This window comes from Leptinotarsa decemlineata, unplaced genomic scaffold (genome assembly GCF_025532065.1).
Source record: "Leptinotarsa decemlineata unplaced genomic scaffold, Ldec_3_MD MMD2_tig00026328_RagTag_RagTag, whole genome shotgun sequence".
NCBI lineage: Eukaryota > Metazoa > Arthropoda > Insecta > Coleoptera > Chrysomelidae > Leptinotarsa > Leptinotarsa decemlineata.
In genome coordinates, this window is record NW_027412688.1 from 36,593,437 (window position 1) to 36,618,395 (window position 24,959).

The window sequence follows — 24,959 nt, forward strand, 5'->3', positions numbered from 1 at the left end:
TTATTCTCCATTCGAACCGGTTTTCTACGAATGTTCGTAATACTAATTTCGTTCGAATCGATTTGTTTTTATTTCCTTGGAGCTTAATTGTTTGTTCTTGTGTAGTGTTGGTTGTTACATTGTTCTTACATTCCCGTATTCAATTTGAGTTTTTTCAGTTTTATCGGAGAGCAATGTTAAGTAACATGCTTGTTTTTGTTTTCCTGCTATTCGCTATTTACTCGCATTAGGGGTTGTTCGAAAGGTGAACGTTTAGGTAAAAACATGAGGTAAACACCGTGAGGCACCTCGAGGTTGCCAAAGAGAGTGTGTGTTCGGCGAGTATTGTTCCACACCTGCCAATACAGGGTGTAACTAAATGAATGTAAAACATTTAAGGAGGTGATTCCAAATCGAAAAAAAAGATAGGATCTTTCATATAAAGAAATTTCATTGGAGCATCCCTTGTTAAGATACAGACCCTTAAAGGGGGTACACAAACTTTGTATAACAATTTTTTTCACAAGCACTAAAAAAGTGCGTTCACTAACGCCTTATCCTTGTCAAATGTCAAAAACAAATTAATAATCAAAAAACAATTGTATGAATATTTTGATTCAAACGGATTCTTTAATAACTCTCAATTTGGCTTCAGAAAATCCCGCTTAACAGTACAGGCAGTTCTTAATGTTGTCGGTGAAGTTGTAGAATCACTTGAACAAGGCAATCGTACTGCTATAATGCTGTGCGATCTTTTGAAAGCTCTTTACTGTGTGTCAGACTTTCAGATTTTTAGTCATGGAGTACCCCAAGGTTCGGTTTTGCCCCCCCCCCTTTTTATCATTTATATTAATGACCTCAGCTGCTTTATGTCACCTTATAGGTCAGTTCTCTTTGCAAACGACTCAACATTTATTATTTCTGAGAAACAGATTGCGCTACTAACAAGGCAAATGAATGGTTTGCAGCAAACAAATTAAAATTGAATAGTAATAAAACACAAATAATGCAAATATCAGCAAATAACCAATCAACTGTTGATCAAGAAACAAAAAGCATAAAACTGCTTGGATTAGTGCTGGACCACAGACTGAACTGGCAGACACATATTGATCAATTAGTTGAAAAACTATCTAGTTCCTCATTTATTTTATGACAATTGAAAACAATAACTAATTTTACAACTCTTTGAACCACGTATTTTTTTACTGTTTCACTCTCACATTAGCTATGGCATTACTCTCTGGGGTAATTCCTCCCATGTAATAACAATTTTTAAAATGCAGGAGAAGGCAATAAGGGTACTTGTCGAAGTTGGTTTCAGAGATCACTGTCAAGAGTTTTTTGAAAAATTAAAAATTATGCCTTTACCATGTTTGTTTTTATTTCACACTATAATTGAAATTCATAGAAGTCAGTGTTGCCGAGAAATTCGGATGTACACAGCTACACCACTCGCAATGCTCACCTTATCCGAAGCAGCCGTTTTCGACTAAATATTTCACAGTCGAACTCACTGAACTATGAGCTCTTCAACACATTGCCATCAAATGTAAAAAAATTGAGAATTGATTCCTTTAAAAATTATTCAAAAAAGTATCTCCTTAAATTTTGTTTTACACTGTTGAGGATTACATTGCGCATTGCCGAGCCAACCGCATTGCCGCATCTCTGCTGTGATAGCTTAATAACATATTTCATCTCAATTCTTAAATTCCTGTTTTAACTGTATTTGCGGTCAAATTTTATGTAAAAATTTTTATTGGAGTTTCTTTTTTTGACGTGCTACAAACAAACATTTTGTAAAGTAGTTAAATAAAATCTATCTATCTGTCTAAAATGCCTGGTTAATTTTTCGACCTGTTTCGGCAGCGCTCTGCTCCAATTAGAATTCGTAGAGAAAAATTGCACAAGTTTGGACCTGCACAACTCAACAGAAACATATTTTAAACAGTTGGAACCACTACGACTCTGCTATTTTATCGCAAGCCTGTGTGATCTCAGGAATTGAAAGCAGGGATAGCATCATCCCTACGGAGATCTCCAAAAGCTGAAAGACTACTTCAGCAGACCAGTCTGGATAATTTCAGTTACGTTGAGTTAGGTTAGGTTCAACAAGAGTGGGTTCATTCGACCCTATTATATAACTCGCAATAGTCTATTGTAGCTCTCATCAATTCAGACTCCACTGAATGAGTTCAGCTTCTTGAAGAAACCGATTACTTCATTTGGTGGATGATCTCCATGTCAGATATTAAGAGTGAACCTCTGTCAAATGATGGAAATACTGCTGTTTCATATTCTCCCAAAGAGAGACAGCACTCTTTATATGATGGCCTGTTAGATAACTTGGTTATTCCTGGTGTAATATAATAATTATTTGGTGGCAATGATTAATGTATGGGAATGAGCCAAGCAGTCTGTAACTTTTATCACAATCTAGGTATTTACTATTTTTATAGCGGAACCTAGGAAATGCCAATAACAGATTCTTGTTCGAAAAAAAATTCGTCCACAAAAGTTAACACTACTTCATCTAAGTAGAAAAAAACACTCTACATATGTATTTTTTCTCCTCTTCGTATAAAATATTCGAATCTTTGATGGTTGGCAAAGACGACATCAATCTAGAGTAGTTCCAATGGTAGTGGAGTAGTTTACATAAATTCAACAATTTTCAATCTTCACTATAAATGTTATATATCCATAAATTAAAATCCGAAAAGATCTACATCAACCTCCGTTAGATTACAAGTCACTGGCAGGAGTATTTCGCAATGCATACACATCACTCATGCTAGTCATTACAGAGAACTTTAATCACGAATTATGATTATTATCCAGTACATCGTATCCATCAAGTTATATGATCCAGTCACTATTAACAAAGAAAACACGCCATCATCTCATCTGGCAAGAACATAAAAGAAAGTGTTGATATTTCCAGGAACTAAAATTAAAGCAGACGGCTTATATGGCATTCGAAATTACTTGCCAGTGCCATAAGAATCGTAGTTGGAGATAAAAAATTGTGGTCTATTAAAGCGCACCTTTTACAACGTCAGGAACGCGTAGCATGGGTTTAATGAATTGTGGGGTATTATATGGAGAAGAATAATTCTCTGTAATTAATAATAACAGTTCAGGAATTCCTTTGATACCTCGATTTCTCTTATTAGATTCAAATGAAAAGATTATTTCTGTTCATGAGATGATAAAGATCATATTGGAAACTTGGTCCGAACTCGCAGTGCCTGCAAATTTGAGTTTCATTACCGAATATACATGGTTCTAAGGATTTTTCATCAAGGTAACCGTCCAATATGAAGCAATATTCTCCAGCTGATAACTCGAAACCAGGAAAAGAGTTTCAATCGCTCGGTTAGTCGATATTTATTTTGTCACAGGTCATTTCATATATCCCTGACTTTTCATTATTTATTTTAATGACACATGTAATTCCATGTCTCCTTATAAGTTGATTCTCTATGCAGATGATACAACTTCAATATATAGCGATCAATCATCATCTAACATTCCACAAGTAATGAAAGAAGTTGAAAATCAAGCCAACACTTGGTTTCTAGCAAATAAATTGAGGTTGAATAGTGACAAAACTTAAGATCTTGAGTTCACCACTTTAGGTTCAGCTAACAAAAATGTAAAATTACTTGACATTACTCTCGACAGTACTTTATCTTGGCATCAACATACAGATCTTCTCTCATATAAACTATCTAGTACGATATCCTTCAACTGCCAAACATCACAAGCGGTGAGATTCTAAAAACGACTTGTTTTGCATTATTCCACTCACACATCAGCTACGGTATTGTTCTTGAAGGGAACTCTCCTGGTTCGGAGAATTTTCAAACTACAGAAAAAAGTGTAAGAATACTGGCAAGTGCAGGTTTCCGGGAGAACTGTACACCATTATTCAAAAACTTACGTATCATACCGTTGCCAACATTATACATTTATCAGACGCTACTGGAAATCAGAAAAAATGCTCAGTTGCTAGAGAAACAGTCTGACACACACCAACACTTCACGAGAAATGCGGACAATGTAAGAACATGCCGATATCGTTTGACCAGATCAAAAATGAATTCTGTTAACAATATTTTTAACTCTCTGCCAAATAACTTCAAAGAGCTTAGTATCACCAAATTCAAAAGAGCCATCAAGGAAATGCTACTCACCAATGTTAAGTCTCTACGATCATTTTAGGACAGTTCACGTCAGCTATGTCTACTGGAGATGAAACATACTCATCGGTATAGATTATTCTGTGGTAGTTTGTAAATACCCCTATTATCATAGGTGAATATTTATTTGTTTATATATGTACGTAGTCAACCAAGAAGTAGATGATAGTCATCCAGTGAAGATCCTGTAATTATAAATATAAGGAACGGGCGACAAGAATTGTGGGAAAGAAAATGTTACGAGTCAATATTGTTTTCCAGAAACTGAAAAATAATAGCCAGAGGGCTCCCAAGCAAAGATTGTTTCGTAGTATCAAATGTTTTGTGGGTTTCATCACTGGTATTTATTACGTCGATCAAATCCTCAGCTTGCCCAAGTTTTAACTCTTTTGTTATCTGCATGGGAACCATAATTGGTTAACGGAGAAACACATTTCAACCATTGTTTTTAATGACCAGTTATACAATTCGTCTGAGAGTTTTATACTGAACAATTGTAATCTGGTTTGAATACTGTTTGAAAAAGTTGCTGTTATCATCTCTCATAATCAATATGTGATTTGTTCAATTGGGAAAGTTTTAAGGAATTGAAGTCTACCAGACAAACTATAATGAATACTGTTGCTTGTCGAAACTACAGTGTCGTTCAGGATGACTATTTCAAAACAGCAGATGACTCAATATTCCACTGAGGTCAAAGCCTTCCAGACCCTGACAAACTTCATAAAGGTGTTGTGAAACAATCAAAAAATTATATCTTCAATCTGATGCATCACGATATTCACCGACAAATCTCTTCGACTTCTTCGGCAAGCATGACTCGCTGCAGACCAGTCGCATAAACAACTATATTCCTAACTCACCGGTGATCCTGCCAAAGTTATAATCCAGTTTTGTGACACTATTATCCAGTCGTTCATTCACGGGATCACAAAACAACCCGAAAAACACCACCAACCGCGACCAGCACGTTCAATACAACAAACGACACATGTGCGAAACAAAAGAAACACAGAAAGTACTCGAAAACCGACTTTACACCTGGCGTCAGTGAACAGGTAGATCTTGAATTAAACGGGCGAAGCACCTCTCAGGTGGTTCGGGTACCGTCGGTACCATTCGGGTAACAAGAAGAATGCTGGCGCGGGCACTGCGACCGTCGCTGACTAATTTGGTACAAATTGTGGTACTCGTGAAATAGTGCTGGTAACCAAATTAAGTGGTTCCCAGCGGTTTCTGTAGAAAAAACTCAATTAGTGTTTCATCTCCGGAAATCGCTTCTCAAGTCTCAGGTTACACTAATAAAGTACCGAAAGAAAAAGTCTCATGAGGATCAAAATCAGCAGAAAGTCATTTTGCGAAAGCTTCAATATAGGGTGATGAATTATTATCTATAGGTTCCGAATATGTAACTTCAATTAATTGATAAAATGAAAGTGTTTGATTGCTGTCTATTTGTCTGTGTGTGCTAATCTCAAAAACGGCTTATTCAATTTGGTAGCGGTGCTCACTCTCTCACGTTTAAATAAGCATCACTCATCAGTTAATAATCAATTCGATTCAATCGGTTCATAAATGAAAAATCTATTGATTCAATGAATCGCATGAAATGGTAAAAAAATAATCAAAAATGGAAAAATAATATGAGAAAATTGCAGACAAATTTTGAAATAACCGTATGTCACTGATTTCTTCAGTGGTTATTATATAGTGTCAACATCAAGTCATCAAGTGACCATGCGAACAAGAGTAGTGATATTCCCAGCCTAGTCATATTCCAGCATTCATCATTAAAGATTGTGCCTCATCTCAGATTGAACCACTAACATCAACTGTACCATCAATATGGAAAATGTCGAAAGTCTGTCGAATTTTCAAAAAAGGAGATAAAACTGAGATAAAAAATTACAGACCAATTTCTATCATACGCAACTTTTGTGAAGTGTTCGAGATGCTTCTTGAGAAGACAATCTATTGTCATGGTAGCAACATTATTAGCCCCATCAACACGGTTTCATGAAAGGACGTTCAACCATCACCAATCTTGTAACAATCAATAAATGTATTGCGGAGGGTATTGATTGTCAGTCTGAGACTGATGTCATCTACACTGATATTTCTAAACCGTTCGACATACTTGACCATAGTATCCTGCTCAACAAGCTTTCGGCTTTTGAGTTATCCAATGTCATAATTACTCTCTTGGTTCATCGTTCGTAGGGGTGCCACAGCTGGTTAACGAAAAAACAGACGTCCAAGCAGTACGTCCAACTCAATGGCCTCAAATCTGTCGAATATGTAGCCACATCTAGTGTACCACAAGGATCAAACCTGGGACCCCTACTGTTCAATATGTTCATTAATGATATATGAGCTGATATTGATATCAATTACCTTTCATACGCAGTTGACTTGAAACTCTATCACAATATAACATGTCCTAATGATTGCAAACGTCTCCCCCTGATGCTACATGGTCGTGACGGGAGAATAATTTATCTCTCAACATACCCAAATATAATATAATGTACTCACTGAAAACGAATTTGACATTACACAACTATTTCATAAAAATCAAGCTCTGGAGCGTCCTGACATCTCACAGATCTAGGTGTTACTTTTGATTCATTCCAATCTTTCAACAAACATATTGACACAAGGAAGAAAAGAGAATTGAACCTTTCTATGTTTTCATCACTTTTATTTGTAACTAACGATACTGCAAATCCGATCAGTTAAGGTCATTTTGAAAATGTCCTTATAGGACGAAACTGCAGTAACGTTAATTATAAATGAAAGTGATATAAAACAGCCCTACAGAGGCGCTTCCTAAAATATGTCTTTTGAACTTGAAGGCACGTATCCAACTGTAGGAATATCTTATTATGAATTGCTTGAAACTCACAATTTGTGTAGCTCCGAGATAAGGCGTAAATATTATTCATTCCTTTTTTATTCAAGGTCATAAACAATATCATTAACTGCTCTCAATTGTAACATATGTTTAATTTTTGGGTTCCTAGACAGTCATCTAGAAATGGTGTCACATTTTATCTCAACACTACGCGTACAAATATAATGAAAAAATCTCCAATCTATACCATGTGCGATACCGATACCTCTAATTCTGTTAGTTATGTCCTAGATATAATCAACTGCCAGATTATACAAATCAAAAGATATTATGAACGATCAAACTGAATTGAATAATTCGCCTTTATTGAATTTGTTCACACGCAGGTAATAATAGTAAGGTATATTTACAGGTAGACTTTCGAAAAATGTATTGATAACTGACTTTTACAGGTATATTTTTTCAGGTAGATTTATTACTTAGGTAGACGAATAGTTACTAGGTTATAGTATATAAGGTGTATTTTAGAAGTAACTTTAGTTATGCTTGAAGAAGCTATTGTATAGCGAAACACGTGTCGCGGATTTTGTAAAACCCTTATAGTGAAAATCATAGAATAAACTCTATTTATTAGTTTTTTGAATATGGATTTTTATCAAGTATCGACCAGTTCTATTTAATTATACAAAAGATATTTCTTAGTTTTTTGGGAAAGAAAGTTTTTGGCTTTCAATTGCTCCGTCTTGATACAAAAAAAGGATCAGGGAATTTTCCAAATAATAGAAGTAAGAAATCAATTTGAAAATGAATAACCCCTTCAATTCATATTTCTTAGCTAACTGACAGTTCCGTTTTCAATTTTTTTTATATACATTCAAAAATTATATTATGTAAGTTCATATTTGTAAATGCCAGTGTAATTTTGTAATTGGGTTCATCTTGTAGAATAGTGTATGAAATAAGGAAATCAGTTGTCATTTATTCAGTCAATTTTGCCAAATCACCATGGACACATAAAGCTTTCAACAATACGTGCAAATAATAAAATTGTTCTGTCAACATACCGCGGCCTTCGCCCATTTTACGGTCGCCATAATCGTAGGACTATTCGCGATGTGGTGGATAAAATTGTGCTTTACTGGTTCAGTAAACGGTCGACCAATAACCGTATGTCTTGCCAAACGCAAGATTTCCGAAAACATCTACGCTGTTTTTCACGTATAGTCAGTGGGCATACTTGAAGACTGGCTATAAATCAAATCATCTAAAAGAACAATTCGTTCAGGCCAGTCTCAACACCCTGCACAGTAGGTTAATGGACTGACACCTATCAGAAAACAACTACTCCCCTGGCTAATACCACGAAGGGCGTTGGATTATATCCGACAGGTGTCAGTGCAGGATTCTTCACTGAAGTTATTCCTGCATATGCTGTTGGCGATACAACTGCCGCAATAAATTTTCAATTATCGGAACACACTTGCAGACCGGTTTCGGGCTGTTTGGCCACTCGTCAGTGCAAGGTAGTGTATATCATCAACATAAAGTCGATGATTTCCGATAATTGAAAATCGAATTCCGTCAGAGTATCATTCCTCGAACTAAGCTGAAGACTACAACAAACAACAGGTTTGTCGTCGCTCCATCTGCCTGTGAACGAGGTAACCAACTGCATATCCAAATTTGCCCAATTCCTCGTAAAAGGAAAGAAATCTTTCACGTATAGTCAGTGGGCATACTTGAAGACTGGCTATAAATCAAATCATCTAAAAGAACAATTCGTTCAGGCCAGTCTCAACACCCTACACAGTAGGTTAATGGACTGACACCTATCAGAAAACAACTACTCCCCTGGCTAATACCACGAAGGGCGTTGGATTATATCCGACAGGTGTCAGTGCAGGATTCTTCACTGAAGTTATTCCTGCATATGCTGTTGGCGATACAACTGCCGCAATAAATTTTCAATTATCGGAACACACTTGCAGACTCTCGTCAGTGCAAGGTAGTGTATATCATCAACATAAAGTCGATGATTTCCGATAATTGAAAATCGAATTCCGTCAGAGTATCATTCCTCGAACTAAGCTGAAGACTACAACAAACAACAGGTTTGTCGTCGCTCCATCTGCCTGTGAACGAGGTAACCAACTGCATATCCAAATTTGCCCAATTCCTCGAGTGGCCAAACAGCCCGAAACCGGTCTGCAAGTGTGTTCCGATAATTGAAAATTTATTGCGGCAGTTGTATCGCCAACAGCATATGCAGGAATAACTTCAGTGAAGAATCCTGCACTGACACCTGTCGGATATAATCCAACGCCCTTCGTGGTATTAGCCAGGGGAGTAGTTGTTTTCTGATAGGTGTCAGTCCATTAACCTACTGTGTAGGGTGTTGAGACTGGCCTGAACGAATTGTTCTTTTAGATGATTTGATCTACGCTGTTTGTGAGAGTGTACAGAAGAATCCAAAGCAGATGCGTCGCTCACAAGAGCTCGGTCTTTCGCAGACCACAACTTGGTGGATTACACCCGTACAAAATTCAACTGACCCAGGAACTGAAGGTTAACGACTATAGACAACGACGCGACGTGTGTCCGCTGAATGAGCTCTAGCAGTTCACAACTGAACCTAATTTTCATTGAAAAATCATCTTCTGCAATGAGGCCCATTTCTGGGTGAATGGGTACGCGTACAAACAAAATTGTCGAAATTGGAACGATACCAATCCACATGAGATCCAAAAGCTCCAATGCATCCCGAAAAAGTTATTGTTTGGTGTGGATTTTGGGCTGGTGGCGTCATTGGTCTATATTTCTTCGAGAACATTGCTACATTGGATATTCTGCCTGAGCGATTTGAGGACGTGATAATCTCAGATGGCGATGATGTGTACTGGCCACCGAGATCTTGTGATTTGACCCCATCAGACTTTTTCTTCTGGTCGCAGCTGTAAGCGAATAAGCTACAAACCACAGCGGTCCTCAAACTCAACATAACCCATGCTATTGGTTAAATTCAGCCTGCATTATGCGCCAGAGTCATGGGATATTGGACGTTCAGTTCTTTTTTTTATTGGTCATGTTATTACACCTTAGTGTTATGAAAACAAGTCAATAATGTATAAAATAAATGTTAATTACAATTCAAATCACCGAAAAGGAGTAGGGAGTACATAAAAATTATATATGATACGAGCAAAAAATAAAGTGAATAAATATATAAATGTAAAAATAAAAATGTAAAAATAAAGATACATAGAGACAGTACCTACATTGACGATAGTCACTCTGTAAAACTGAAGTCAGATGCATCATAGTAAGCATTATATGAGATATGTTTTTTTCAGTTTCCGTTTGAGCGAGGGTTGTATTTTTCATTGATTGGGGCAGTGAATTTACAATGATATGTATGAGTTACATCTCCTTTTTCCTTCTTCCTAGTTTTATACAAATGGTTGTTACCATTTGTAGTAAACTTTTGTAAATTTTTTTAAATGTGTATCAAATTGCAGAATATTACACATGATGGCAGAGTTGATATATTGAACTTAATAACCCAATTCTTACAGCTATCCATTTGACCTATTCCAGCTGAAGCTCTGATTGCTCTTTTTTGAATTTCAAATATTCTCGATATATGAACAGATGTGCTCCAGTGTATCAATCCATAAATTAAGAAACTATGAAACATTGCATGATAAGCGGTATGGACAGCTTCGTTACCAACTTTATTTTTTATTTGCCTGATTGCATAGACCTTGCATGATAGATTTTTTGCTAGTTTGTCAATATGGGGTTTCCAAGTTAACTTTGAATCAATGGTCATACCATTGATTCAACTAATGTAACTAATTTTCCTTTATTTTCAGTATTTCAATATTAAATTTTACAAAAAGGATTTGAAATATCTTCTATTAATTATCTGCCACCGCTTTCGACAGTTGGTAGTACTGTCATCTTCTAGGCACTCCTCAAACAGTTTGAGGAGTGCCTAGAAGATGACAGTACTACCAACAGTCGAAAGCGCTCGCAGATAGTTAATAGAAGATATGAAGGTTCAAATCCTTATTATAAAATTTAATATTGAAATATATATATATATATATATATATATATATATATATATATATATATATATATATATATATATATATAAATATAAATAAATATATATATATATATATATATATATATATATATATATATATATAAATATAAATAAATATATATATATATATATATATATATATATATATATATATATATATATATATATATATACACAGATATAGATTATTATCGAGTGTATATGATATACATCAAAAGGGGGAAATTCGTGGACAAGACACTCAAGAAATATGGAGGCAAACCGCGGACACGTGTTTCTGGCTGTTGGCCTCATCAGCGCGGTGCAGCCAATTGCAAAGATGTACAACAACTGGTTACCAGAAATGAAAAAACATCACATATGCACGGTGTCACCAACAGGAGCTAACCGCACGCAGGTAGCTATAGCTGCCTACGTGGTGATGTTAGATGATGCCTGGGAATGCTGGGTCTTCTAATTGAAACCACAAATGTGCGGTTAGCTCCTGTTGGTGACACCGTGCATATGTGATGTTTTTTCATTTCTGGTAACCAGTTGTTGTACATCTTTGCAATTGGCTGCACCGCGCTGATGAGGCCAATAGCCAGAAACACGTGTCCGCGGTTTGCCTCCATATTTCTTGAGTGTCTTGTCCACGAATTTCCCCCTTTTGATATATATATATATATATATATATATATATAAATATAAATATATATATATATATATATATATATATATATATATATATATATATTATTTTTTCAACTTCAACAAGGCCATGAAACTAAAGACTTCCACCAGTAAAAATAGGGAGGAAACTCAAACGGTTGCACGTGCATTTCTACTGTACATCCCTAGGTTTACAGACAGAATCGGAATAATCTTAGGGAAGCATAAAATATAAACAGTGTTCAAGCCCACCAGGAAAATATAACAAAGCCTGAGATCTGCGAAAGACAAAAGAGAACCCCTGTCAGCTGCGGGGGTATATCATATACCAAGTTTAGTGAAAATCACACGATACTGTTTGAAGATGTGAAACTACTTGCGCTCGGCTTGTACAAGAAGCCATAGAAATCCATAAACATACAGAAAACTACAACAGAAGGGAGGAAGCTGTAACGCTTAACCGGATTTGGAATCCCATACTGAAAGATGCTAAAGTGGCAACAGCACAATGCAATGTTGCGTCATTAACAGGTAATAACAGTTCGGCCAATAGCAACATATCAACAAGAGAGGCAGACTACCTGAGTCAACATAAACACAACCTACGAACTAGAAATCTCCAGTCATTGGGAAATCATCAAGATGAATGAACCTCTGAAGAAGCCACTCGTGCTGGCGAAACGTTAGGATGCAGTTCCAAACTACGAAGGCCTTCCTACAACAACACTTATGACCTGTTCCCACCCTCCTAGAATTCATGAAATTTGAGAATAAATAACATCAAAAGAAGGAAAAATAACATAAAATCGGGGGTCTATTGTCAGCTAGATAGTTATTCATGATTGTCAACTGCAATAGAGCGAAAAAGATAATTTTCACCAAGCTTCGAATATTTCTTAAATCAAATCATCTAGAGGAACAATTCGTTCAGGCCAGTCTCAACACCCTACACAGTAGGTTAATGGACTGACACCTATCAGAAAACAACTACTCCCCTGGCTAATACCACGAAGGGCGTTGGATTATATCCGACAGGTGTCAGTGCAGGATTCTTCACTGAAGTTATTCCTGCATATGCTGTTGGCGATACAACTGCCGCAATAGATTTTCAATTATTGGAACACACTTGCAGACCGGTTTCGGGCTGTTTGGCCACTCGTCAGTGCAAGGTAGTGTATATCATCAACATAAAGTCGATGATTTCCGATAATTGAAAATCGAATTCCGTCAGAGTATCATTCCTCGAACTAAGCTGAAGACTACAACAAACAACAGGTTTGTCGTCGCTCCATCTGCTTGTGAACGAGGTAACCAACTGCATATCCAAATTTGCCCAATTCCTCGTAAAAGGAAAGAAATCTTTCACGTATAGTCAGTCTGACTATACATGACTATACTGACTATACGTGAAAGATTTCTTTCCTTTTACGAGGAATTGGGCAAATTTGGATATGCAGTTGGTTACCTCGTTCACAAGCAGATGGAGCGACGACAAACCTGTTGTTTGTTGTAGTCTTCAGCTTAGTTCGAGGAATGATACTCTGACGGAATTCGATTTTCAATTATCGGAAATCATCGACTTTATGTTGATGATATACACTACCTTGCACTGACGAGTGGCCAAACAGCCCGAAACCGGTCTGCAAGTGTGTTCCAATAATTGAAAATCTATTGCGGCAGTTGTATCGCCAACAGCATATGCAGGAATAACTTCAGTGAAGAATCCTGCACTGACACCTGTCGGATATAATCCAACGCCCTTCGTGGTATTAGCCAGGGGAGTAGTTGTTTTCTGATAGGTGTCAGTCCATTAACCTACTGTGTAGGGTGTTGAGACTGGCCTGAACGAATTGTTCCTCTAGATGATTTGATTTATAGCCAGTCTTCAAGTATGCCCACTGACTATACGTGAAATATTTCTTAAATTTTCTTTTCTCTACAAGGACCCCTACTAATATCTCTGCCATGTTTCAAGAATAGCTGAAATACAGATTATAACCCGTTATTATGATGTCTCTATTTTGGGGAATTGTATAAAAAATAGACCTCGACTTCTTTCAATTATTTATCGTGAAAAAATAGAAATTATTGTACACAATAAAGATAATTTTTCAAACACAACACATCATTACACTAATGAGTCTCAATTTATGTAGACCTCAAATATGACAATGTTCTAGTTATTAAAAAAATTGTCTGAAACAATTTTACCTTTTAATTTTTCTTAGCATCATCATTACTCTCACACCGTTACATCGATTATCAAAGTCATTACTTCAACGAAGATGAGAGTACTAATGATGCAGGCATTCACTTTCCTCGAACTCGAGACATGCCCTTAATTTTTGTTTACGAGATACACGCGAGCAAGAGGACATCGGCAACGTTAGAAAAACTGGTTTTAATTATATTAAGATATGGTATTTTATTGTAGTCGTAAAAAAAGAAAACCAACATCATCATCAGAGGAATTTCTATCCAGCAACAACATTTCATGATAACAAGCTAGCATAGAACATAAAAAATATACAGGGAAAGTTTCACAATTCTTTTCATCTTTGAAAATGTGCTTGTTCTCAGCCGATAGAATTGCCTCTGAGAAAATATAAGAGCAAATTAAGTTGACTTGCTGTCGGAGTGACTGTCGCAAAATTACTTTCAATTCTACTAAACATTTGATTCCTCCTGTAAAAGTCTTATAATGGAAAACCAAAAATTTTCTTGGAGGATAAAAAATACATAGTAACATGCACGAGGGAAATTCTTTTCATTGTTATAGATATTTCGATGTCAATCTACTATGTTTCATAGCAACAATTATGGAACAAAGTAAAATTGTGGATTTCATCAGTTCTCTTCACCCTTCTATCAAATTCACCATGGAGATGGAAGAAAATGAATCAATAAATTATGTGGATTCGAGCATAACAAATACCATAACGATTTTTCAATTGTTCGTAAACCAGCCCACACAGATATTAGCATTCACCCATCCATATTAACTGGAAGTAGCATCATTGAACAGCATTGACAGGCTAGTAAATGTTACTTTGCATGATGCGACCTTAACTACAGAACTGAATGATATAAAACAATGGTTATGATAGCAATCTAGTAGATTTTTTTTTCTCACATATCCATATCAACTGGAAGTAGCATCATTGACAGAGCTCATTAACATGGAAGAACTCGTGTAGTAAAGCGTACGAAAGAACAGTACAAGATTTTGAAGGTATTTATAGAAAATTTATCTGTAGATCGTTGAACAAATCCCAATAATTTGAGTGATTCAGATATAATGTGATCAATATGACCTTTAAAGGTTACTTTGCTATCAAACAACACTCCTAAGTCCCGAACGCTGTTAGTCACCGATAAATTGATGTTTTTGATTTTATATGGATATACAATAGGTTTAATAGCTCTTGAAAATGTAATTCAATAACATTTATTTATATTTGAATGAAGCATGTTCTCATCACATCAACGAGATACGTTATTTAAACCTATCTTGGTTCGGCATCATAAAAGTTATCTATAACCCTGTAAAGTTCGAGATCACCTGCAAACATTCAATAATAACTGTTTCGTATGACATCTGACACATCCTTTACAAAAAGAAAGAAGAGTATTGGGCCTATATGCAATCCTTGAGGGACAGCGGACGTTACAGGAATTTGTGATGAAATGGAACCAGCAACTGAATTCTATTATCTAAATAACTCTTTATCCATTTTGACATATATGCTAGGAGCTTAGCCATGAGAAGATCATGATTTACCCTGTCAAAAACTCCAGAGAAATCAGTATAAATAGAGTTAATTTGGTGTTTTTCCTCTAGGTTATCCAAAAGAAAATGTTGATGAAGTGTAGTAGTGGATCTACCAGATATAAAGCCATTATTTTGGTATCGAATGTCAGTTTTTTAGTTATCAAACAATCCAGCAAGTTTGTAATTTCAAATTGCTTGCTCACTGGACGGTAGTTTTCAATATTCATGTATACTCAGCCAATATAAACGATAATTACCAATATTACTTTTATTATTATTATTATAATGTATGAATCAAAATTGTCAGTTTAATCTCCGGAGATTCAAGTGAAGGACATATGGCAGCTCCTCCATTATCGCATGTCAGCGTTAGCCTTTTACCGAACTGAGGATCCTTCAACACCAAAATGTCTGCTCCTCCATGTCCCCATCAATCCGAATGAAATATAACATCGGTCTCTCAGGAGAGAAGTGTTGACACGTAACGCGGCTAATCTCGGAATTACATGAAAATCTCTCTGATAAACTGCTACGAAACGGAGGATTTGAATTATTAACTTCGGACAGGCATATTTATCGCCTAATATCAGAGTACGGCAGTAACGATATTTTGTTTATTTAAATAATGAAGTAATTTGTATATTTACGATGGAGACAATGTGATATGAAATCCTGCTAATCAATTCAAGTATTGATACCCCCGAGAAGGAATTTTCATAGAACGCTATGAAATATGGCTTTATTCACGAATCTTGAATGTAATTGGTCGATACTTGATGAAAATTGATTTCAAAATTTACTATAGTAAAATTCCATAATAGAAAGCACTAAATTCTAAGAAATATTATCGCATTAAAAGGAAAATATTGTTGTCAAGGATGTGATTCTATAAATTTGATCATCATTTTTTCTCATCTGTTTAGTATAATTTTCGTATGCCGCTACAAGAGATGATTAAGACAAAAACTACAGTCTTTTCTGAGAATTTAGTGCCTACTATTTTGGAATTATAGTATGTACGGTACGATTTATTTTGATTTATACTACTAAGTTCAGAGAACTAAAATATCAAGAAACATATATGCTGCAAAACAAGAACCAGAAATCTTAATTACCCTGAATTCCATTAGTTCGGACTTCTATTGTCAAATATTATAAAAAATTTATAAATTCAATTTGACGAATTACGAATAATAATTATTGATTCTAGGTTTCGAAGCTACAGAATATACAAAATTCCTTGAAACACAACTTGACAAATCGTCTTTCAATAATCACATCGAATATTTTTGCACTTCTCTGAATAAAACGTAAATAAAATTTTTCAAGACATGATCTCTTGGATATATTATGGTCTAGTGTATTGTAAGCTTAATATAAATATTACCATTTGGGGACACTCATCAGAAATAAATAAAATCTTTATAATGCAAAAATGTTTCATTTCAATGTTTCAAAAAAAAATCACATTACCCTGTATTTAATTCTACAAAATAATAAGCAACGAGATGAGGAAATTTACAAACGAGACGCAGGAAAGATGCCACCAGGAAAAAAATGAACCGTAACGAGTATTGTGCTTTGTTTTAATTTTCACCAAATCAACTCGATGAGATTGAAAACACAAAGTAGGGGGGAAGTCTCAGTGTGGTGTATCCATACTTTTCAGCAATACTCTCAAAGGCATACACTTTTTGAAATGTTTTTGTCTGTTAAACTTCAAGTAGTTGGTTTTTGGTGTAGTAATCTTCAAAATTGTTATCCATTAAAAAACTTTTTATTTCATCTTTCCTCGAATTCCTCAAAAATAGTAGCTTCCATGTCCTTATGAGAGTCAACATTGCAGTCCTCAAGTTTTTTTTCACATAATTTCGAAGAATTCGAAACCCATCTTTCACTTCTATTGCAATGTACAATGATTAGTCGCGATCCTTTGTTTGCAGGCATGTTAGGCGTACACATTCTCGAACCATCAGTCCACCCGTTCGTAACTGTGTCGTGAGTATCATACCAAGTTTCGTCCAAATAGAAAATTTGCCATTGTTCTTGTCAATATTTAGTTATTTGTTCTAAGTATTCGCTACGCAATTCCACTATTTTTCCGCTTGCCATAACTGATTGTCCTTTGTTTATTATTTTGAATCTAAATCCCAGTTTCTTTATCCAATTCTGAAAAGTATTGTCACAGCAGTTCACGTTGCGGCTGGACGTATTCAATTTCTTCCTTATGATTTCAGTTGTAGGAATCTCACTGCTTTTGTAACAGTCGTATATCACCTGAAGGTTTTGGTAAACCTGTATCACATCGCGTCTCGCGTTCATAAGGTTTGTTTTTGACTATTTTACGTACAGTTGAGAAAGGAATTTCGGTCAAATCTGATGTTGCTTGTTTGTTTCCCTCGAAACCAAACTTGAGATGTAGATTCTCATATACATTGAAACATACCCTCTGTTCACAATATCGTTTACTACAACTATACAAAGGTTGACCACTTTATGCCAGGGCAAAATATTCTAACTTTTTCCTCAAATTCAGGAAAAAAAATTCTGATAACGAGTTGTTTTCACTCCCTGAAAGAATATGAAAATAACATTTTTGTGTAACATGTGTTGTAAATGATATAAGTGACATTATATCAAAAATATTTTGTAAAATGTGACATGTCATATATACATTCATGTATCAAAAATTATAAATGAATCTTGACTTGACCTAACATTATTATTATCACAATTGTAGTTGTAAAAAGCCCGATACCGTAAGTCAGATTCATCAACTTCGTTATATACAGTTATGAAGCAGCGGGGAATATTTTAAACTTTTTAACAACTACCAACACGATACATCTAACCTAGTATCACAAATATTAGCCATTACTCTCAATGTACGTCAACGGTCCCCATATGCCCGAAGTACCGGAATAATGTCTGAAACAATAATACCATCATCTGCACCATCAAATTTTAATAAAAAGCACCTCCTCACGATTAGCGATAACGAACTGTATCTAATCTAATCATGTCGAATACTGTTACCTTCAAATTGCGAGAGCAATGAGTGAGGATCGTAGATGGCCGTGGACCTGGGTGGCAGCGGTGGTACTTCGCAATGCTCGTTCTGCTGTCGAAGGCCTCCATTTACTCTAAAGGTGTCCCCAGGCTGATTGATGACGTTATCTGATGCGTTCTGTTGCGGTATCAAGAAGATCGTTTTCTGAAAGAGGATTGAGGATATAGTTGTTTTGATGAACCAGAAACGTTTTCTTGCTGACAGTATTTCAGTTTCCGACTCCAAAGAACTTGAGTATATAAAAAGTCTATAGCTGTTTAGATGCAATAATTCAGTGCATGAAAGGAGTGATAAAGCAAAAATCATCTACATCATGTATCTGATTGTTTCGTTGAGTTTCTGTCGTTAGTCAAAACATGCCTCAACATTTCTTCTTTATCCTATTATCAAGTATGTTATTCATATATTTTTGTATTGAGATTTTTTGAGCAAAATATCTTGAGATGTTTTTTACTGGAATGTTTTTGGCCGATATATCATTTTCCGAGATATTGTTCCCGAATTGAAAATTGAAGGAGCCAAAAAAGACAACAGTATCCATGAGTCAATGAGATCTAAACACAAAGCGCCAAACAGTCTAGTGAATGCCTTCCAACATCAATACTAACAAAGTAACAAGAATGTTGCCTTTGCCACAAATATTCTACAGAAATATTTGCTGCCACTCATCCAGGTAACGAAACTTTACCTTTATAGTTATCCCTCATAAATACTTAGTGCCAAATAGTCAAATGGATGCTTCTTGGCCTCTCATAAAAAAAAAGACAACATAACCTTGTTTGCCTTTCATGTGAACATAACGCCAATTACGCACGAGGTTGAATCCATCAAAAATCAGTCGAATAAATGCTTCATGATTCTACTTTGGTACTAATTAACAGGATCTTCACTTTGCCCCCAATAGTTTACTGGAGTATTTGTTACCAATTCAATCCTGAACCATCAAGCCAATTAACTTCTATATCGAATGGTCTAACGAAAAGTATGCACCTAGCTTTTCTCCTTTTTTTGTAACTTAACGCATAAATGCTCGGACAGGTCAATTTTGCTTTTGAGGGGGACACATTTTAGATGTATTTTATGTATTTTTGTACCTGTGCCTTCAACCCCCTAGCGAGGGTGAGTAACAACCCTAAAATTTTAAATAGAAAGTGGGGTCGAGTGATATATCATTTGAAAGGGCACAAAATTCTCTTTCCAATGACACCTAATTTGTTGTATTCACTTGAATAGTTATAAAAAAAGCAAGAACATTTACTCGATATTTTTGGTGTTAATGAAAATGCGGAAAAAACGGCATTTTTTATCACTACTACATTCCTCAATTTCTCTCGTGCGTTTTTTGGTTCAAATAACAACAGCAGATAAGTGTACAAAAAGAATTTAGGCAAACGTTCATTGATTCAGTTCGGTTGCTTTTGAAATTATTTCAACTTTACTGTAAAAATGGTTTATTCCATTCCTGAACGAGTTGAAATTGTTAAACTTCATCATCAACATAATAGTTGTGCTAGACTTACTGCTCGCCTCTTTAATAACAGTCATCCTGGGAAAAATGTGAATGATTCGTACGTTGCCAAGTTAGTCCAAAAGTTTGTCGATACCGGATCTGTCTGTGATGTGAAACACCAGTCACGGAAACCGATCAGAAATGAAGCAGTGGAAGTCGCTGTTTTGGGACATGTTGAATTGGATCATACTCAAAGTACCCGTCAGCTTGCTGCAGCCTCAGGTGTCTCCCGTTCGTCCAAAATACGGATATTAAAAGCCTATAAATTTCATCCGTATAAAATTAAATTAGTACAGGAACTCAATGAAGATGATCCTGATAGAAGGCTGCGATTTTGTGAACAACTGAGCCAGCTACTAATTGATGATCCACACCTATCATTCAACACGTGCTTTTTCGATGAGAGTACATTTTTTTTTGGGCTGTGAATAGGCATAATTGCCGTTACTGGGATGACAGCAACCCAAACTTATTCCGAGAGGTCCATACCCAGTACCCTTACAAAATCAATGTCTGGTGTGGCATATTAGGTAGTCATATCGTAGGGCCACTTTTTATTTCTGGGAATTTAACTGGTGAGGTCTACCTGAAGATGCTTGAAGATACAATTGATCCTCTCATGACAGAAATAATTGGAAATAACCAATATCATAATGATGATTTCCAGCAAAATGGAGCACCCCTCACTATATTGCTCCGGTAAGAGAGTTTTTAGATGATCGGTTTCCTGGACGGTGGATTGGAAAGAGAGGTCCCATCAAATGGCCTGCCAGGTCACCTGATTTATCGCCTCTAGACTTTTTCCTTTGGAGACACTTGAAAAATAAATGTTTTGCTACGCAGCCCGAGTCCATAGAAGATCTTCGCCAACGAATTACAGCAGAGTGCAGAAGTATAACACCTGATATGCTACAGAATGTTAGGAATAGATTTGAACAAAATCTGTATCATTGTATGGATGCAAATTGTTCACATTTTCAGCACTTGTAAGTAGGATTCTACTAAGTCAAAGTACTGGGGTCAAAGTACTGGGTTGTAGTTGTTTTTCTTCATGATACCTACATGTTTGAGTGAAATACAACAAATTAGGTATCATTAGAAAGATAATTTTGTGCCCTTTCAAATGATATATCACTGGATCCCACTTTCCATTCAAAATTTTAGGGTTGTTACTCAACTTCGCTAGGGGGTTGAAGGCACAGGTAGAAAAATACATCTAAAATGTGTCCCCCTCAAAAGCAAAATGGACCTGTCCGAGCATTTTTGTGTTAAGTTACAAAAAAAGGAGAAAAGCAAGGTGCATACTTTTCGTTGGACCACTCTATAACGCTCATAAATAGACCAAAGCTCGGAGATATATTCTATCAAAAAACTAGCAAATGAATGCTTCCTGACCTCAGTACCAATAAGCAGGATCTTTGTTTTACTGCAGGTATGATTTTTACTGAGTCCGTTTTGAATCATGGAAAGAAACCTGAACGTATTCACTCAGGAAACAGACAGAAAAATAATAGACAAATAGATAAATAATTCTTATACACAATACCTACTATGCCAAAATAGCAACACGATTTTTGTCACACAGCTCCCATACATACATGAGTTACTTTTTGACCTCAGTACCATAGTATCAATTTGGCATCAGAATCCTAAAATTTCTTTTTCGACACATAATCTGGCCCTATGTTACTTTCTCAACTTTTCACTGATTTTGAGTATAATCTTCACCAACTGGAAACCAGCAGTTCATATTTCTCTGGAACAAGTGCTATGAAACAAGTGATTCAACTCAACTTGAGAACATTTTTAGGATTCTCCATCTTGATTCAAAAATTGTAAAAAAAAACCTTCCAGAGAAAGGAACAAAGCAAAATAAACTCTCTACAAATGTATGTAGATTATGCACAGAAGTTACTTTCAAACACATTGTGGAACAAAACAACTACTTTCATTGAATTACACGAATGAAAAACTAAGTAATTGATTATATTTGAAATATTGTGTATGAATGCGGAGAAGTAAAAGTCAAAAAACTGTTCGATTTAGTCCGATGATTTAAAAAAAGTATTTTTTGGGAAGTAATCTATATTGTTCTATCTAGATTTCATTGTTATGTGGCTTTTAGAATAAATAATTGATTTTTTTCACAATGCAGTAAGACTTCCTGTTCCATGAAAATTGAATTGACCGAACATATAAATGATAGACTCGCATCGACAGTAAAAAACCAATTATGTTATAAACGAATGAATCCAAATAGATGAAACAGTGAATAGCGATACCTATTGATTTACTATGATCGGATATATTTATTCGACTATAAAACGGATTACAAAATCATTTTAGGGTTGTAGTGAATGAATTTCAATATGCTTAAATTCAGGATTTCAATGTGTTTTGAATTATGATGAAAATTCGCCACAGTGCACACGATGGAATATGGAAATTGTCTGGAATTTTATGAGGCGAATAGAACCTGTCAGATAATATACAAAAAACTAACTTTCCACTTAGCATGACTTGAAAGTAACTGTAGACCAAAATCAATCAGTATCTGAAATTTGATCAAGTTTTTATATCAACCATATTCATTCGAAAGATCTATGAACTAATCATTCCAGATTTTCAAATATGATCAATTCTTAATTTTATAAATATACAGTTTAAAAATCACATTTCAAAACACAAAAGAAGAAATCCTCTCAGGTATCTCATTCCTCCTTTCCGACCGATCGCTGGTCGGTAGCCAGACGGTTCGACGTGGGTGCTTTGTTCACTCACTCGAATTGACTGCCGTGTTAGTCGGTGGTTCAAGTCCCAGTCTGAACGATCGATTTTCACTTGATATCGTCCAACCTTTGTCAGGAATCACACATTAAAAGGTGAGAACTCGTTGATCCTTATCTCGCACAAGTTTCGACATCTGAGGGTTGTCGTTCGTAGGGGTGCGATAGCTGGTTAACGGAAAAACAGATAAAAGAGGACGTATGTCTCTCCACTCACAGATGATTTCGGTGTAATTGGTGACACGTGTAAATCATTGTACTCGTGCCACGTGCCAGTGTAGGGATGTGTGATGTAAGTAAACCCACTGTGATTCGAAAGTGCATATAGATTACAACGACAAGGATTCACATTGTCTCCTGCGTAATTGCTAATATCTAATACATCTGGGGGAAATTTTATGGCAACATTCAACTTGCCTCTGAATCTTTCCGTTAGAGATAATCTTTCAAAATGAATCACTAAAATAGGAGAAAATTTATGGATTGATAGAGTTTTGTGCGTTTCCTTCTTTTCTTGCAACTCAAACACGTTTTTCATGTCCATCCAAAGTTTTCTCTTCTGTGAAGGAATACAAGCATTATGATAAACTCAATTGACCAGTTCATTGTGATATGGGGAGTAACAAATCCCAGATACGATCGAAGGTTACTGATGAGTGTCCAAAGTATCGTGGATTTTATCTATTCAATGAAATTATCTACAATCTTAGAGTAATTTATACTCAAATATCTCAGAGTCATGGCTGAGACTCTTGTGCATTTCCGTTGTCGCTCAATTTTTCGTCAATTTCCGTTAAGATCGGTTTGAGTTTCTCATTAATTCTTTTAACGTCATCATGTGCACCTTCTGAAAGATAACGACGGAGATATTGAATTCAGTCAGGAATCTTGTGCCTTTCTGATAGTGAGTTGTTGTAAACGGTGAACCATCCTTCAAACTTATGGTCAGTAACAGAGCCCCACAGGGTTCTATTCTTGCACCATTTGATTATTTACATTTCCGAGTCTCACAAAGTAATTAGATACATTTTTCGTGTACACATATGAAGACGACACAAACCTCTACTACCCTGATCACATTAACCACCAGTATGCTTATCAAACCGGCAAATCGACAGATTCAGCATTAAAACACCTCGTTGAGAAAATCTCCCAATCCCTTGACAACAAGGAGATTGTGGTTGCTGTAGTTCTTGATATTGAAATAGCATTTGACAATGCACTACCTGAATCTATAGGATTGTCTCTGGCTAGAAAGGGTATAGAATCGACCATCATTGGCGAGATCTATGCCATGCTAGTAAACAGAACTGCAACTACGACTCTTCAAGGCGAGGCTATCAGGCTCAGGGTCACCAGGGGCTGCCCTCAAGTTGGGGTACTATCTCCCCTTCTGTGGTGGTTCCTGGTGAATAGTCTGCTTGATGTCCTCGACAGAAGGAAAGTTGATCTGCAAGCTTATGCAGATGACCTCGTCATCCTGGCGAAGTCCACATCGGGAAGGGTAGCTTGTAATATCCTCCAAAGCGCTTTGGACGTTGTTCACAGTTGGTGCCTGAGGGAGCAGAGGTATGTCAACCCCAGCAAAACTGTGTTAATCCCCTTCACCAAGAGAAGGAAATTGCCACACGATATTATGCCACTTTTCCTCAATGGTTTGGTCATTCCATTCGGAACGGAGGTGAAATATCTTGGCATTGTCCTTGATAAAAGACTCACCTGGAACGCTCACTTGGAAAAAGTTTTACACAAAGCCAGACTGTCTCTATGGACATGTCGAAGAATTTGTGGTAAAAGTTGGGGTTTAGGTCCCAAACAAATCCATTGGAGTTATGTGATAGTTGCCAGACCAATGATCACTTATGGTGCAATTGTTTGGTGGCCGAAGGCTTTACAGAAAACGGCCTAAGCGAAGCTCTCTGGCTTACAGAGACAGGCCTGTCCGGCTATCAGTGGTGCCATCAGTACCACTGGTGCAGGTATTTTCAGTCGCAGACCCAGGACAGAGTTATCTACCT

The 24,959-nt window shown here is 36.1% G+C and overlaps 1 protein-coding gene across 2 annotated transcripts in view; it reads right to left on the reverse strand.

The window, feature by feature from the left end:
- The window catches only part of LOC111503232 (uncharacterized), a 134,581-nt gene that overhangs the window by 92,906 nt on the left and 16,716 nt on the right, over nt 1-24,959 (reverse strand). Inside the window, exon 3 of one of the 2 annotated variants that reach the window (XM_074181986.1) lies at nt 18,612-18,789. In XM_074181986.1, the coding sequence (XP_074038087.1) occupies nt 18,612-18,789 (178 nt within the window). Of the gene's footprint in view, nt 1-5,050; nt 5,265-18,611; nt 18,790-24,959 lie in introns of those variants that run through there. The other variant, XM_074181988.1, reaches the window with a different exon arrangement.